At 37.1% G+C, this 13,316-nt stretch overlaps 2 protein-coding genes across 3 annotated transcripts in view; both read left to right on the forward strand.

Annotated features, from left to right (window-relative positions):
- The first annotated feature begins 468 nt into the window (after positions 1–468).
- On the forward strand, positions 469–2,563 carry LOC137180316 (E3 ubiquitin-protein ligase TRIM39-like). The gene has a single exon (XM_067585634.1). The coding sequence runs from the start codon at positions 889–891 to the stop codon at positions 2,530–2,532; it is 1,644 nt and encodes a 547-aa protein (XP_067441735.1). The 5' UTR covers positions 469–888; the 3' UTR covers positions 2,533–2,563.
- Positions 2,564–6,149: 3,586 nt separating this feature from the next.
- The window catches only part of meis1a (Meis homeobox 1 a), a 65,292-nt gene continuing 58,125 nt past the window's right edge, over positions 6,150–13,316 (forward strand). For both annotated transcript variants that reach the window (XM_067585663.1, XM_067585664.1), the window contains exons 1-3: positions 6,150–6,618; positions 10,896–11,173; positions 12,527–12,668. In XM_067585663.1, the coding sequence (XP_067441764.1) occupies positions 6,607–6,618; positions 10,896–11,173; positions 12,527–12,668 (432 nt within the window). In that variant the 5' untranslated portion in view covers positions 6,150–6,606. The remainder of the gene's footprint in view (positions 6,619–10,895; positions 11,174–12,526; positions 12,669–13,316) is intronic.

Below are 13,316 nucleotides of genomic sequence, written 5' to 3' on the forward strand. Positions count from 1 at the left end.
ATCAAGTCTTTCTCAACAACACAGCAGAGTCTCTGCCAAACACTGGTGAGTACAACTGATCATATTTAATGTTTCAACAACCAGCTTTAACACAGCAGACAGGAAGTTCCACTCTTTTCATTTCATACTGACACTTGTGAAATTAGTGACAATATAACTAAAGATGTTTTTACACAGATTCAGTGAAACAACTTTAATTGTTTTTTAAACAGTCTCTCTGTGTCAGTTCTCAGGACTTTTGTAACTTGTAACTGAATCTCTGTGGTTTGGAGTTCAGCTTCACTCCAACCTTCCTGGTCTTATTACTATTTACTGATCACTTCCTACAGACACACTGCATTCTATTTCCTGTAGCTGTTTCACATTAAAAGCTTTCTACCAACAAGCAGCAGCTTTTATTGTGAAGCATCTGGAGGTAATAAAAGGTGTTTGTCACCAAGTTAGCAGAGCTTTGTTAGCAGTGGACATATTCTGTGTTATGTTGTCAGTGGTTCATTTTAAAGATTGTATGGAAGAATAGTACAAGCAGAAACAGCCACAATGAGCTGTTAGATAAAGAGCTGCAGATGACAGTCTCTTACTGTGTTTGTGTAAACCAGCTCACATAAAACACGTCATCAAAGTAAACAACAACTTTAAACTCACCATGCAGCCTTGTGGATAACTGTTTGAGCTGCCAGCACGACTTAAATGATCACGGTTGCTTACGACTCCGTTCACGTGTTCCCATCCCGATTGATAACAGAAATATAATTCAATATTACTTAACTTAATATCACATGTTATACTTAATACAACAGTAATTATCCTTAATTAATTTTTAACAAATAATTGAAATTTGATTTTAAACAAATTGTGTCTTTTGTTTTTCACACTCAGTGTGTAGATATGTCTACTGCCAGCTGTCTGCTATCTGAAGATCAGTTTCTGTGCTCCATCTGTCTGGATGTGTTCACTGATCCAGTCACCACACCATGTGGACACAACTTCTGCAAAAACTGCATCAATGAACACTGGAACAGTAATGACCAGTACCTGTGTCCGATGTGTAAAAAGGTTTTCTACACAAGACCTGAGCTTCATGTCAACACATTGTTCTCTCAGGTTGTTTCTCAGTTCAGACAGGAAGCTCAACAGAAAGCCAGCAGCAGCAGCTCAGAGCAACAAGCTGCCAAACCAGGAGAAGTTCCCTGTGACGTCTGTACTGGAACCAAACTGAAGGCCCTGAAGTCCTGTCTGGTGTGTCTGACCTCCTACTGTGAGACTCACCTGGAGCCTCATCTGACAGTTTCAGGCCTGAAAAGACATCAGCTGATGGACCCTGTGGAGAACCTGGAAGACAGGATGTGTATGAAGCACGATAAACCTCTGGAGCTGTTCTGTAAGACCGACCAGACATGTGTCTGCATGCTCTGCCCTGTTTTAGACCACAAGACACATGAGTTTGTTCCTCTGAAAGAAGAATATGAAGGAAAGAAGGCAGAGCTGGGGAAGACAGAGGCTGAAATTCAGCAGATGATCCAGAAGAGACGACTGAAGATTCAAGAGATCAAACACTCAGTTGACCTCAGTAAGGAAGATGCAGACAGAGAGATAGCAGAAGGTGTTCAGGTCTTCACCGCTCTGAAGGAGTCTGTTGAGAGAAGCCTGAATGAGCTCATTGAGACGATTGAAGAGAAGCAAAGAACGACAGAGAAACAGGCTGAAGACTTCATCAAAGAGCTGGAACAGGAAATCTCTGAGCTGATGAAGAGAAGCTCTGAGGTGAAGCAGCTCTCACGTTCTGAAGACCACCTCCACCTCCTCCAAAACTTCCCGTCCCTGAAAGCTGCTCCACCCACCAAAGACTGGACAGAGGTCAGCGTCCGTCCATCATATGAGGGGACTGTGGTGAGAGCTGTGACTCAGCTGGAGGAGACGCTCAGTAAAGAGATGAAGAAGCTGCTCGCTGAGGCTGAGCTGAAGAGGGTCCAGCAGTATGCAGTGGATGTGACTCTTGATCCTGATACAGCATATCGTAAACTCATCCTGTCTGATGATGAGAAACAAGTAAATCATGGTCATGTGAAGAAGAATCTCCCAGACAACCCAGAGAGATTTTCTCTTTGTCCCTGTGTTTTAGGAAAGCAGAGTTTCTCTTCAGGCAGATTTTACTTTGAGGTTCAGGTTAAAGAGAAGACTGAATGGACTTTAGGAGTGGCCAGAGAGTCCATCAACAGGAAGGGAAAAATCACACTGAGCCCTGAGGATGGTTACTGGACTATATGGTTGAGAAATGGAAATGAGTACAAAGCTCTTGCTGGTCCTTCAGTCTGTCTCTCTCTGAAGTCTCAGCCTCAGAAGGTGGGGGTGTTTGTGGATTATGAGGAGGGTCTGGTCTCCTTTTATGACGTAGATGCTGCAGCTCTTATCTACTCCTTTACTGGCTGCTCCTTCACTGAGAAACTCTACACATTTTTTGGTCCCTGTAATAATGATGGTGGTAAAAACTCCGCCCCTCTGATCATCTCTCCTGTCAATCAAACTGAGTAGAGTAATCACCTGTTTTAAGTCATAAATGTGTGTTTGTTTTTGAAGAGAGTAAATATACAAACATATTCTGGTTTATGATGAGAAAAAACACAAACTAGGATTTCTATCTAAAATTAAATCTCTATTTAAACATCTGATCAAATCCACAGAACTTTAGTTTCATTTCTAGTCAAAAACACAAAGTTTCCAAAAAAAACCCAAAACTTTCAGTTTGAAGTGAAACCACAGAAAACAAAGTGTGAATATTTCACAGTGTCATAAAGCTTCATTGTAGAGTTCGGCTGAGACCATGACTCCACAGAATATGTGTCAATATTTTACAGGCTGTAATAAGTGCTGAAACACTTAATGACAGAACAACAGAAATGAATTGATTGATTGATAATCGTTTAAATTATTTGTCAGACAAACATTCTCAGGCTCCATCTTTTTAAATGTGAGGTTTTGCTGCTACTCTCTGCTCTATATGATGGTAACTTGAATAATTTTGGGTTTTGGACTGTTGGTCAGACAAAACATTCAAAAACACCTTGAACTCTTAGAAACTGTGATGAATATTTTCACTATTTTCTGACATTTTATAAAGTAAATAATGATTCAAAAACAAGTTAAAACAAGGTTAATTGTTAATGAAAATAATCATTAGTTGCAGCTCTACAGTTGATTAATAGAATATATGTATAATGTGTATAAAGGATTTTCTTATCTTGTCTGAGGTTTGTTTAGTTTCTGTCCACTTTGGCCAATTTGTTTGTTTGAATATTGAATAGATTGATTATGATTTAAAGAAATCTGTAAATATGTGATTGTAAAAATGTGTAAACTAAACTATGTCTGTAGTTTTAATGTAAAGCTTTAAAAACATGGCCTGAGTAAGCAGTGACTTGTTGAACACCAAACACAAAAAATAAAAGCTGGTTTACAGAGAAGCTGTGTTTGTGTTTCTGTTACAGTTCATTAACAATCACAAATGTTTTTCTGCTTTCTTTACCAAACACTTATTAGTCTACATATGCAGCTTTGTATCATCATGTTTCAATATTTTCTCTCTGCACTGATTATTGTTTTTTACTTAATTGACCTACAATCTATTGAGAGGTTTGTTTTCTACTGAAGTAAATTATCCAAATGTTTTTTATTGTTGCACATTATTAAACTTCATGCCAACTGTACAGTAACCAATATTTCAATTAAAGGAGATTCGGCAATAGATTCTGCAAACTCGTTCTGTACCAATAGAACAAACTACTATCAGCACAGAAAACCAGTCTGGACCAACAGCCTGTGGACTCCTGTTCCATGTCAATAGTCAGTAAATTATTGTACTGGTTTGTAGATGTTTTTAAAAGGTTCAGTAATTCCATAAAACAGCTGATTTCTGTAGTTTTTAAAGGACTGGTTCACAATTGTTCAAATGTGTCTTAAAACAACAGTCAGGAGCCCAAATGAACAGTGAAACCTGTTTTTCTTGCTGTAATCATTCCTCAAATCCGTGATACGATCCGAACCACGAGTTTTGTGATCTGTTGCACCCCTAGTGTTAACATGTCAGCTTTGTAGATTATATTTTTTATGTCGTGCACATAGATAAGAGTGTGTAAGTCATGTATTTGATACATGCATTAATACTTTCTGATGTGAAGCTACACCTTTAGTGTAAAAGCAGATAAACAATGAGCTGAAACTCACTATAAAGCTCCGTAAAGCCGAGAGGAGCTGCAGAGTCACTGATAATTCTCTGTAAGTTCATCACTACGAGCCAAACACATTACACACTGACAGTGAAAACATTTTATTATGAAAAATATAGATTATAGCTGCTTTAAACAGAATCTCTTTAAAGAGGCCTCTCAGGTTGTATTTATGCTTTTCAAACACTAGATGGTGTCAGTGTCCAACAGTTCATCAGTCAGTCAGTAATATCACACTGTGCTGTCTGCTGTTTCTAATGTACTGTAATACTGTAATAATGTACTTTAATGGCATATAAAGTCAAATCTTACTCCACTTGATGTTACATACGTGGAATATTTTATCTTCCACATTTAAACTCTGATTAGACAAAACTCTGAATTCTTCTGACCATTAGAAGATCCCTTCATAATGACCTTACAATGGAAGTGATGGGGGACAAAATCCACAGTCCTCCTTCTGCACAAAAAATGTATTTAAAAGTTTATCTGAAGCTAATATGAAGCTTCAGCGTCCAAATGAGTCAAATCAAGTAGATATCTTTCAACATTACAGTCTTTTTAGTGCCAAAGTTCCTCTTTTTGTTACTATACTTCCACCTGCAGCTCAACAGGGAAACACTGTCCGAGGAAACACAAAGAGGGAATTTGATGCTAAAAAGACTGTAAATGTGTCAGATATCCACTTGATATGACTAACTCAGACTGATGAAGCTGAATATAAGCTTCACACAGACTTTTAAATGACTGTGTGGACACACTGTGGATTTTGGCCTCCATCACTTCCATTGAAAACACATTTGAAGGATCTTTTAATATCCACTATGAACAGGAGGAATGATTACAGCGAGGAAAACCTCTTTCACTGTTCATATGGACACCTGACTGTTGTTTTAAGACACACTTGAAAAATTGTGAACTTATCCTTTAATACCAGACTGTAAAAGAAAAAACTCATTCAGAAGATAAAGATTCATCGACAACATGTATTTACATTTATTTAAAGTGTCTTCAGTTTTTAACTACTTCTTATACTGCTTGGTAGTTTAATCTGTAATAATGCATCATATTTTATTTGTTGATCATATATTTTACATGTAAAATCTGAATCTGACAAGACTGAAACACTCGTAGTAGAAGTGAACGTGTTCAGCTGCATTATAGAAATATTCAAGTAAATTACAATAATAATAAAAGAAGAGCTTTGAGCTGGAATAGTAACATAATTTTACATGTCATATGTAAACATAATAATACATCTATAGCTGTCTACTTATCTACCTTAATGGTAATGTCCCTGTGTGCATGTTTGATTATTAATGAAGCACAAATAGTAAAATACTTGATGTAAACTCTATTTACACTGAAACAATAAATGACTTAAAACTAGATTTTGATTCAGGGCCTCCAGATGATGTAATAATGCAGGTGATGCCTTCAGGATATCCAGTTTATGTTGGAATTTAGTGCTGCTTTACAAACAAATAATCAATAAAAGTTTATATATTGTGTGCACAAAATAAATCATATTGTCTTTTGGGACCTCGGGGACTATATGGGTCTGAAGCCTCATGTCAGTAACCTACTGTAACCTGATGATGATCCAGCGCTGCTTAGATTTAACCTCATTTTCATTTGAATCATTTTCATTTCAGTTCTGTTTAAACACTGTTGTATCTACAGATTTGGTTCCTTAAACAGTAAAGTCTCCATAACTACTGTGAATACACTGATGATCAAAACTAGTTTTTCGCCTCCCTCAACAGTCCCTCTTATGCGCGTTCACAGCTCCCTCCATCCAGTACACCTCGCGGTAACGCGCCTACTCACGTCTCGTGGAAAACTGCGGGGACGCGCACAGTCTCTGCTCCTTTAAGTGAGAAAAGAAACCGTTCCCTCCCCTCCTCCTCCCTCTCTCCCTCCCTCCCTCCCCTCACACCCGGGAAGCCAGCTCTGAGGGAGGAGGAAGCCGCTCCGCCGGAGCTGCGATGGGGATTTGAACGCACCTCCGCGCAGACGACAGCGCCGCACGGCCCGGCTCAGAGCGCAGCGGGCGGGTCTGCGTCACTTTAACCCCCCGGTTTGGATGTAAGCGGATCGGATTCGGCCTGCTGACTGAGCGGTTGGTTGGTTGATTGTTTGGTTGCCTGGAGCTGGAGGCCGGGAGCAGGACAGCGTCTGCCCGGGCTGGTACTGCTGTCGGCGGACTGTCGCCGGAGCGGAGCCTGCTGCCTCGCTGACTGTTTGTGCGTTTCTCTGCGCGGCTGGACTCGCTTTGGGATACACACACGGGATTAAGTGATTAGCGCTCCGGTACCGGGGAGTTGGATGTGTGTTTTGACCCGCAGGAGTCACCTGGAGTCCGGGCGGAGACACGGGGCTGATGGCGCAACGGGTGCGTAAAAATCAACTTTTATTTCAGCGCAGAGAAGAGAAGATGTTTGTTTTTAGGTTTGAATTCAGCTGCACAAGTTTGATACTCAGAAATAAAGTCCAACAAACTGTGGAGCTGCGGAAGCAATGAAACTTTTCATCAAATTAACAAACTGAAATCTGAAAGGAAACAAGATTTAAACTCGAGTTGAATCAGATAAATAAATTAACCCTTAAACGGAAATAGATATTAACGTTATTTCTTATAATTAACATTTATAATTTAAATTTTTAATTACGAAGTAATGAACTTTCACCTGCGCGTAAAAATAATGCATGTTATTACTGCAAAACTTATTTTCATCGTTTTTATTCTTATTTAAAAGCGTTTTACAAACATTTACATCTTTTCTTATTGACAGATTTAATATATAAAAACGAAATATTTCTGCACTTGTAAAACATTTTTGTGGATTATTAATGCAACAGTTAAAGAAAGTCAGTCAGAGTTTTAATAATAATAGTAATAATAATAATTTTTATCCACTTTACACTCAGTGTGGAGGGAAGTAAAAAGGGGGAAATTAATTTATGAAAACGCTCAAAATTGTATTTTTTATTGTTTCATTTTTCTAAATGAGTATTTTATTATATTAAAACTTGCAGCAACTTTACAGAAACTCTTTAGATTTTTTTGGTTTTGTTCATTTTTTTTGCGTTGAAACTTTTTTTCTTTTTCCGTTTGAAAATGTTGATTTATGACGAAACTTGAGGGTTTTTTTGTTTTGTTTTGTTGTTGTTTTTTTAAAAAAAAAGTGCAAAATGAACTAAAACATTTGATCTTCTTCTGTGTTTTTATGAGTTGAAGTGTTTATCTCAGAGTAAAGTCCAGTTTATGGCTGGTGTTTGTTCACAGGTGAGGAGGTAACTGCGAGGCTGTAAACTCGTATAAACACAGTTTGTCACATATCCAGCAGTCGGTTTGTCACCGGGGGGGGGGGTGTGAGGAAGATGAGGGGGAGGAAGATGAGGGGGAGGAAGATGAGGGGGAGGAAGGGTGAGGATAGTGGGGGGGTTGAAGGGGGGGTCAGACTGTCAGAGGCCGTTTGTGCTTCAGCGGCGGAGAATAAAAAGCTTTTTTATTTCCTGAACAGTTTGTTTGTTCACGGCTGATAAAATCTGAACTGATGCAGCTCAAAACAATCAGACGGAAACATCCACGAGACTAAAATATCATCGATTTGTGTTCAAACAGGCGGCTGTTTTTTTGTTAGAGGTCAAAGTTTAAACTGTATTTATTGATCACTTATAGCTTCAACTCAACTCTACATATACGCCACTTTAAATAAAGATTTAAAGTTCAAAAACACTTTCAAACATAATGTAAATATGTAAGTAAGTGATTTCTGATCTAATTAAACTCACCACAAATATAAAACAACACAAAGAACCAACAGAACTAATAGATTATTACAAAGAAACGATCATAAAAAATGATCAATAACAATCATTTAAAACTATCATTTAGTTTTGTTCAAACTTCACCTGCAGAGGCGTCAAGTTTTTTTTTTAAAAAAGAAGTTTTTAATTTTCTTTACAGATTAAATAAATGTATCGAGTCTTTTTGTGATAAAACAAAACAAAAAACATGTTTAAAATATAATCGATTTTTCCTCAGATTTGATCTTTTTTATTGTTTTTTTTTTTTTCTTTTAGAGGAAAAAGCTTAAAGAGAATTTTAAGATTAATTTTTCGTTTCTTTATAAGTAAAATTACAAAATACACAAAAAAATCATCAACAGTGTTTAAAAGAAACTTTACAATGGAAACAATATCTTTTATTTTATTTTATGAATTTACTATAAAATCATAAAATGTATTTTATCACGTTAGAAATTAAATGATATCTGCTGCTGTAAGCAGTTTATAATTATAAGCATAATGATATAAATGTACTTCATGAGGAAATATTAGTGAAAATGTAGCACGTGTTTGTCTTTTTATGTATTTGTTTTTATTACAGACTGAAGTTAATTGAACATTTTGGAAAATATACGGGAGGGAGGGGGGGTGGACAAAATAACAGAAACACCTTTGCAGTGAAATCCAATAAAAGGAGACTTATGATGAATGTTTGTTTAGATTCAGCTGAAAGGTTGTTTTTGTGTTATATTATGTTTAAAGGTGTTTGTGTTGTTTTGCTTATTGTTCTGCTTCAATAACATCAACAACAATTAACAATAATCAGGAAGGTTTTTAGTTTTCATGTTTCTAATCTGAAAATTAATTTGACTCTTAAATACTTTTTATTTACAGTTAAGTGTTTAAAAAGTGTAAAACTTCTTTATTTTCCCAAAACTGAAGAAGGGGGGGGGGGGGGGGGGGACATAATAAGAGGAACACCTGTAGCCTCTGATCGGTTTTTGTTGACACTATTTCAGAGGTGTTTAGTCTCTCTGCTCACTTGTGAGACGTTGTTCTGTTGGATTTCGTGCTATTTTATAGAAGCGTAAAGAAAATATTATATACATGGAAAATACATCAACCCTGTTCCTCTCTTTAACAAAAGAGTCAGGGTCTTATTTTAGGGATAAAAGTGCTTTTTGTGGTTCCTTTTCTGAAATCATTGTGGATTTTAGCTCATTTAATTGGCTTTATTTTAATCTTTTATGACTTCACTGCTTTTAAAGTTGCTGTAAGTTTAATTGTAACATTTATTTACCTTTTATAATCACTTTAATAAATGGTTTATAACTAACTGTAATGTAGTTGTTAGCAGATAGATAGAAGTGTTTGTTGATGTATTTGTATACAAGTGGAGGCTGCAAACAGATGCTGAATGACAATATAGTAAAACACAGTTTTAATCAGGGCTGTAACCAGCAATTATTTTCATTATCGATGAAGAGTATTTTCTCAATTCATTGATTAGTTGTTTGGTCTGTAAAATGTCAGAAAATGGTGAAAAATGCCGATCGCTGTTTCCTGAAGCCCGAGCTGACGTCCTCAGATGTCCACAAACCAAAGATATTCAGTTTACTGTCATAGAGTAATAAAGAAACCAGAAAATATTCACATTTAAGAAGCTGGAACCAGATAATTTGGATGTTTTTTTCTCTCTAAAAAATGATTCCAAACAATTAATCAGTCATCAAAATAGTTGGTGATTAATTTCATAGTTTGGAACCAGTGAAGGAAGAAGAACTCAGAAACTTTACTGCAGTAAAACTACTAGAAATACTTCAATACAAGTAAAAGTCCTGCATGAAAAATCCTACTACAGTAAAAGTACATAAGTATTATGAGCTTGATGTAGTTAAAGTATTGCAGTAAAAGTAGTGGTTTGGTCCCTCTGACTGATATATTATTATATATGACATCATTAGATTATTAATAGTGAAGCATCAGTGTTAGAGCAGCATGTTACTGTTGTAGCTGCTGGAGGTGGAGCTAGTTTACACTACTTTATATACAGTTAGCTAGTTTAGTCCAGTGGTTCCCAACCTAGGGGTCGGGGCCCTCCAAAGGGTCAGCAGATAAATCTGAGGGGTGGTGAGATGATTAATGGGAGAGGAAAGAAGAAAAAACAAAGTTCTGATACACAAATCTGTTTTCAGTTTTTGGACTTTTTCTCTAATCTTTGATTTTTGGTGAAATATTGGATCATTTGAACATTTATTGAAATGAAAGCATGTGAGAAGTTTAGAGGGAAAAATCACTATTTGGTGGAGCTGTTAACAACTCATAGACATGTGAAATGTGACACCGACTACACACTGCTTTTTGTAAGACGTCAAAAGCCAAAAAGGTTGGAAACCACTGGTTTCATCTTTAACAATGTGTTGTATTTTAAAAGCTTGTTATATTATCCATTGTGTCAAATCTTCATCTGAAAAGTAACTAAAGCTGTCAAATAAATGTAGTGGAGTAGAAAGTACAATATTTCCCTCTGAAATGTAGAAAGTAGCATCACATGGAAATACTCAAGTAAAGTACAAGTACCTCAAAATTGTACTGAAGTACAGTATTTGAGTAAATGTACTACTGATCAGTTAATTGACTAATGGTTGCAGTTCTAGTTTAATAATATAAATTATATCTTCATAAAAGAATAAACACTTAAAAATGTCCTTAAAAGTGTTTATAACTTCATTAAAGTGTGTTATAAACCATCTATTAAATGTTTGTAAGCTGCTTTGAAAGTTTTTGAAGTGATGTCTATTAAATACCTGGACGTAATACACCCTGAACACAGCTCCAGAGGTCAAAGGTCACACATGTCTTGCCTCTGTGTTCCAGTATGAAGACCTGGCCCATTATGGGCTGGAGGGGGTGGGTGGGGTGTATGGAGACCCTCACCACCACCATCACCACCACCACCACCACCACGCTGCTGCTGCTGCCGCCCGCTCCCTGCAGGCCGTGCACCTGGCCGCCGCCGCCGCCGCCACTGGTCCATACCCTCCACACCAGTACACCCAGTCCACCCACACCACCAGCAGCAGCAGCAGCAGCAACAGCGGCATGTCCGCCACAGCTGGGGACGCTGCCAAGAGGGACAAAGACGCCATTTATGGGTATGATGAGTTTACTGACACTGAAAAACAACAACAGACTTCTGTCAGGATGGTTTTCTGTCGTTTGTGGTTGATTTATCTGTTCAGGGCTATAAGCCGTTCCAGGCCGAGCCGAGCCGAGACAACTCAATCTGTGTCTTAGCGAGATGAAGTGAAGCCGGCTGTGTGTCAACAAGAAAACAGAAAAGGCTGCTGCAGACAGCTCAGCAGTGGTGGGAAAAGTATTCAGCAGCTGTATAAGAATGTACAAATACAACAGTGTAAAAATACAAAAATGTAAAAATACAACAGTGTAAAAATACAAAAAAGTACAAATACAACAGTGTAAAAATACAAAAATGTACAAATACAACAGTGTAAAAATACAAAAAAGTACAAATACAACAGTGTAAAAATACAAAAAAGTACAAATACAACAGTGTAAAAATACAAAAATGTAAAAATACAACAGTGTAAAAATACAAAAAAGTACAAATACAACAGTGTAAAAATACAAAAAAGTACAAAGACAACAGTGTAAAAAATACAAAAATGTACAAATACAACAGTGTAAAAATACAAAAATGTACAAATACAACATTACAGGTGAAAATCCTGCAGTCACAACGTCACTTAAGTAAAAGTACACAAGCAGTAAAATGAACTAAAAGTATCAAAAGTATTATTGTATTGTGAATTTATTGTGTAAGCAGCAGTTAATGTTGCAGCTGTTTCAGGTGGAGTTAATTTCATATTTTTTAAGCTCTGTTGGTTTTTATAAAAATTATCTGCAATATCATTTGTAACATACAGCTGTTAAATTAATTTAGTGGAGTAAAAAAATAGAATATTTCCCTCTGAAATGTAGTGAAGTGGAATAAAATGGAAATACTGCATGTAGAGTAAAATGTATTTTTCCACCATCAGCTGCTCAAACGTCGCAGTTTTTCTCCAGTAAATGTAAATAAATGTAGACATGCAAAAAAATGAATGAATTAATTAATTATCTGTACTTTTTGTACACTTTATAGTTTCTTTCACATTTTTTTCTTTGTCTTTCTTTACATTAATTTCTTACCTCTGTAGTCTGCTCCTGTTCTAACAATCTAATTGAATGTTCTTCCCTGTTTTAAAAAAAAAAAACAAAACAAAACATGAATTTAACTTTCTTTAACCTTCAATCCTGCGACAACCTTTAAAAATGAGAAACATTAACAGCAGTAAATAGTAACAGTAGCTATCTATTAGCCTGTCAGAGCAGCAGGATCCAGTCTGCACAGTTGGCAGCTACAGTTGCTTTACTTGTTGCTTGTTGCAGTCTGAGCTCCTCTCTCTCTCTCTCTCTCTCTCTCTCTCTCTCTCTCTCTCCTGCAGACATCCATTATTCCCTCTGCTCGCACTGATTTTTGAAAAATGTGAATTGGCGACCTGCACGCCCAGAGAGAGCGGGGTGGCCGGAGGGGACGTCTGCTCCTCGGACTCCTTCAACGAGGACATCGCCGTCTTCTCCAAACAGGTACAGCGACCCCGCATTTCATCCCCTTCGTCAGCGTTAATACAGAACAGATCTGCAGGATCATAACAGAGCTGAAGATGAAGTCTGAGCCAGGGCCGCATTAAACCTCTTAGTGGGGCCGTGGGCTCCTGCTGACCCCCCCTGTGCATTGTGTTTGTATTAGTCAGTGGTGGAAGAAGATTGTTATCTTTAGTAAAAATACTCCTGAGAATTATCAGCAACTCCAACGGTCACTCAGCTAAAAAATGAGAAGCTGCTCATGTTTAACTCTGTCTGAAATACATATTATTTAAGAATTTTAATAGTAAAATCTGCCATCGTTATCATTGGAAACTGTATATGTACAGAAAGCCTGATACAAACAGTAACTGTAGGAGGTGGCGCTTAGCAAAAGTGTTTTTCCCTCATTCTGTATATTAATTTAAATGTTTTTTAAACAATATCCTCAATGATGCTGAACATAGAAACTCAGGAGTCTCCTGGATGATGTCACGATTTTATAGGTTTCATGAATTTTAAACTCGTTTCTGAGAAATCACGTTTTGTCCGTTATTTTGGCGGATAGCAAATGAGCCTCGGCTGCCGCTGCTATGTAGGAGAAGCAGCCACGGGAGTGAATCGTAGCGTTAACTAATTCAGAATTCTTCA

Source organism: Thunnus thynnus, chromosome 3 (genome assembly GCF_963924715.1).
Source record: "Thunnus thynnus chromosome 3, fThuThy2.1, whole genome shotgun sequence".
Classification (NCBI taxonomy): domain Eukaryota; kingdom Metazoa; phylum Chordata; class Actinopteri; order Scombriformes; family Scombridae; genus Thunnus; species Thunnus thynnus.